Below are 3,186 nucleotides of genomic sequence, written 5' to 3'. Positions count from 1 at the left end.
CACCCCACCCCCCTCTCCTCTCCTCCTCCTCTTTTTTAGAAGCAGCGATCGGAGATGGATGTCTCTCTTTGCCCAGCCAAGTGTAGTTTCTGGCGGATTTTCTTGCTGGGAAGCGTCTGGCTGGACTATGTGGGCTCCGTGCTGGCTTGCCCTGCAAATTGTGTCTGCAGCAAGACTGAGATCAATTGCCGGCGGCCGGACGATGGGAATCTCTTCCCCCTCCTGGAAGGGCAGGATTCAGGGAACAGCAATGGGAACGCCAGCATCAACATCACGGACATCTCAAGGAATATCACTTCCATGTAAGTCAGGCGGCTGCCCAGCCCCCCGCCCCCTCCTCCCCCAAGCTCCGCGTCTCCCTCTTGCCCGCCCGCGGCCCCGGAACCGGCCCTGCGCTCCCTAGCTCGCCTCTGCTCGCAGCCCGCGGGGCGCGCGTCAGGCTCGCCTTGGCTCGGGAGATGCTGTGGGGCTGCGTGTTCCAGGTGACTCCATCGCTAGCCAGGCGTGTTCCGAGGGTGCTGGTGGGTACCTCTCTCTGGAGAGGACCCTTCCGGGCGGAGGGCACCTGGGGCCCAGCTCCTGTCCCCGCCCCCCACCCTCGGCCGGCTCGTTTCGAGGGTTCTTTGCCCCCCACTAAATAGCAACAGTTTGGCCACGCTCAAGTGGAATAAAGTAGAGGCGGCTCGGCTCGGTTTCCTGACAGGCGGTGGCAGATAGCGGCGGCGGCAGAGGCAGTGCTTAGCCGGGGAGGGAAGGTGACAGATAGGGATTTGCTTGACAACCAGTCTAGAATTTTTTTTTTTTTTAACTGTTTCCTTTTGGAGACAGCAAAACATGCCAATAAGTAAACAAGTTGGGAGCTAGCTGCTCCCGAGGAGACTTCGGACGAATTCAGGCGGTCATGGATGCCTACCTCTGGTTTTCCTTAACCTCCCCGCCCCCCGCCCTCTCCAACCCCATTTTGGGCATTTCCGAGACACCCCCCTCCACCTTTTCCCACCCTCATCTGCATCTGGGCGCCTACAGACCCTTTCCTGGTTTGGGTGCCTACAGATAACTGCCTAGGATAATTGTGAGTCAAGCTGCTGGAGGAAGAAGAGAAAAGGGGACCAGTGTTTTGGGAAGGAGATTTCTTCCACAATTCTGCGGTTCCGTTGATTTCAAAAATTGAACTCTGGCTTTTGCCCGGTTTGCCCCGTCTGAGTGGGACCTGTGGTAGTGGCCCTGTTCTTTTCTTGTTGTTGTGTTTCTTTGGTAGGGATGGGGGCCGGAGGCCTGTGAGGGAGCTAAAGGAAGAGCTCTGGCACCAGGAGCCTTTCTTTTATCCCTCAGCCAGGTGACCACTACCTCCCCTACCCGCTGCCCTGAGAAGGGTGTGGATAGCCTTGGGATCTTCAGAGGACAGATCATTGCTTTTTGTCCCAGGGCTCTCATCCCTTGGGAGCTCCAGAATTGGCTGGGATGTTGGTCAGGCTCGGAGGGAGGCATCTAGGGTGGCTCTTTGCCTTGGGGACAGAGCAGAGCTAGAAGGGACCCAGTGTGACGGAGACTGCCTTCTCAGTGTCCGCCTTCTCTTTGCTCCAGCCATTGCCTCAGGGCTACAAAGCCTGAAGGAGTTGCAGTCTTGCTCTCTCCAAGACTGTCTCCCTCTTGGCTTAAGGGAGACAGCTTGTGTTCTCACAGCTTACACTTTGAGGGAGATGGACAGCCCCAGGAGAAGTCCCTGACTCCTGGTCCAGGGAACAAGCCTGACCCTTATCTTAGCTTTGCTATCCACTCCTTACTACCTCCAGGCTGGCCAAGGATGATCAGATAGGCAGCCAAGGGGAAAGGGAAGGGAGAGGAGGGCAAGGGAAGAGCCTCTACCCCCTTGCAGGCCACGGTGTCTGCCCAGAATCTGAGGATGCTGGGAACAAGGTCTGGAGGGAGAAGCTCAGACTTGGAAGTGTACCATCTGAGGGCCCCTGGGTGTAGGGATGGAGGGAGGGAGCTTACTGGCTTGTGCTCTGGAGCTGGACATGGAGATTTTCAGGTGATTGGATGTGGCAAGGGTTGGAGAGTTTGGGAGCCAGTGAGCTGTGTCTGGCTTGTTCTCTGCATCAAGGATGTGTATATCCTCAGGAACCCTCAGGGAGGCAGGGTTGTTCACAATCAGATAGGCTCTTTATGGTCACACAGAAGTGTCACGTCTCTAAAAATGAGGCTTGGGAAGCAGTTCCTTAAGAAAGAGTGGGGTTGGTCTTTCCTGGAGACATTGGTGGAAGGAGGGGCATAGTTGGCCTCTTGCTCCCTCTGGCATTAGTGGATCCCAGGAGAGTGCCTGTGGAGATCTGAGTCTGAGATGGGACTCCCTCTCCGTGTAGTGAACTCTCTCCTAAATCCACCTGACACCAAAGAGTAAGTGGTAGGGAAGGTCAGAGGTCAGGGGTTGGATGACCCTTCTTCACCCCATCTTTCCCCTAGTGTCCTGTTATGTTTGTGTCTGGTATTGACTAAACTCAAGGATTTAGACTTCTAATCCAGAGGCAGAGAGCCTCAACATGGGAGAGGAGCCATGCTCATCCAGGGAAGAACATGCCCTTGTTCCCATAATGGAAGATTAAGGGGGAAAGTAGACTTTCCCAGGCCCATGATCTGATTCTAGCATTGAATACTGCTCTATCTGACCTACATCTCAGGCCCCCCACCCAAGGCCTACTGGAAGAGGTGTGGCTTGAAGGCAGAGAGGATCACAAAGCAGGGGAGGGCCCAACCTTTGTGTGGCCTGGAAGAATGTCCTCATGTTTCTAGAAATGCAGGGTCAGGAGGGTGCCTGCGAGCCTGGAGCTCTGGGTGATGGCATGCCGTTGGACAGATTCTGGGCATGGAGGGATGGCTTCTCGGGCTCTTCTAAAGTATCCTCTCTCCAAGAGCAAACTCTTTGTGCTTAGTTTTTAGACAGACAAGGTTTGTTTCTGTGTGACCCTAATTCTTGTGCTGCCTTTCAGAGCGGTGGCTGTACCCGTCCAGAGCTTTGGGTAGAAGAGACTTCCTCCTTAGCCCCCTTGTTAATAGAGGAGGAAATCAGCTGCAAGGCATCAGGGCAGACTGTAGGACTTCTCCTCTATCCAGTCATAGTCCAGTTGCTCCAAGGAATCCTTCCCCCACCCCCCAGAATCCTTTCTCCCTTCTGTTCTTTTTCTGTTC

General features: G+C 55.0%; 1 protein-coding gene across 2 annotated transcripts in view; it reads left to right on the top strand.

Annotated features, from left to right (window-relative positions):
* Positions 1-23: 23 nt before the first annotated feature.
* Positions 24-3,186, top strand: part of Ntrk3 (neurotrophic receptor tyrosine kinase 3) — a 372,713-nt gene continuing 369,550 nt past the window's right edge. For both annotated transcript variants that reach the window (XM_055623070.1, XM_055623069.1), the window contains exon 1: positions 24-302. In XM_055623070.1, the coding sequence (XP_055479045.1) occupies positions 55-302 (248 nt within the window). In that variant the 5' untranslated portion in view covers positions 24-54. The remainder of the gene's footprint in view (positions 303-3,186) is intronic.

The sequence above is a fragment of the Psammomys obesus genome, unplaced genomic scaffold (assembly GCF_907164565.1).
Source record: "Psammomys obesus unplaced genomic scaffold, mPsaObe1.curated_primary_1811, whole genome shotgun sequence".
NCBI lineage: Eukaryota > Metazoa > Chordata > Mammalia > Rodentia > Muridae > Psammomys > Psammomys obesus.
This window is presented reverse-complemented; position numbering and strand designations above follow the sequence as displayed.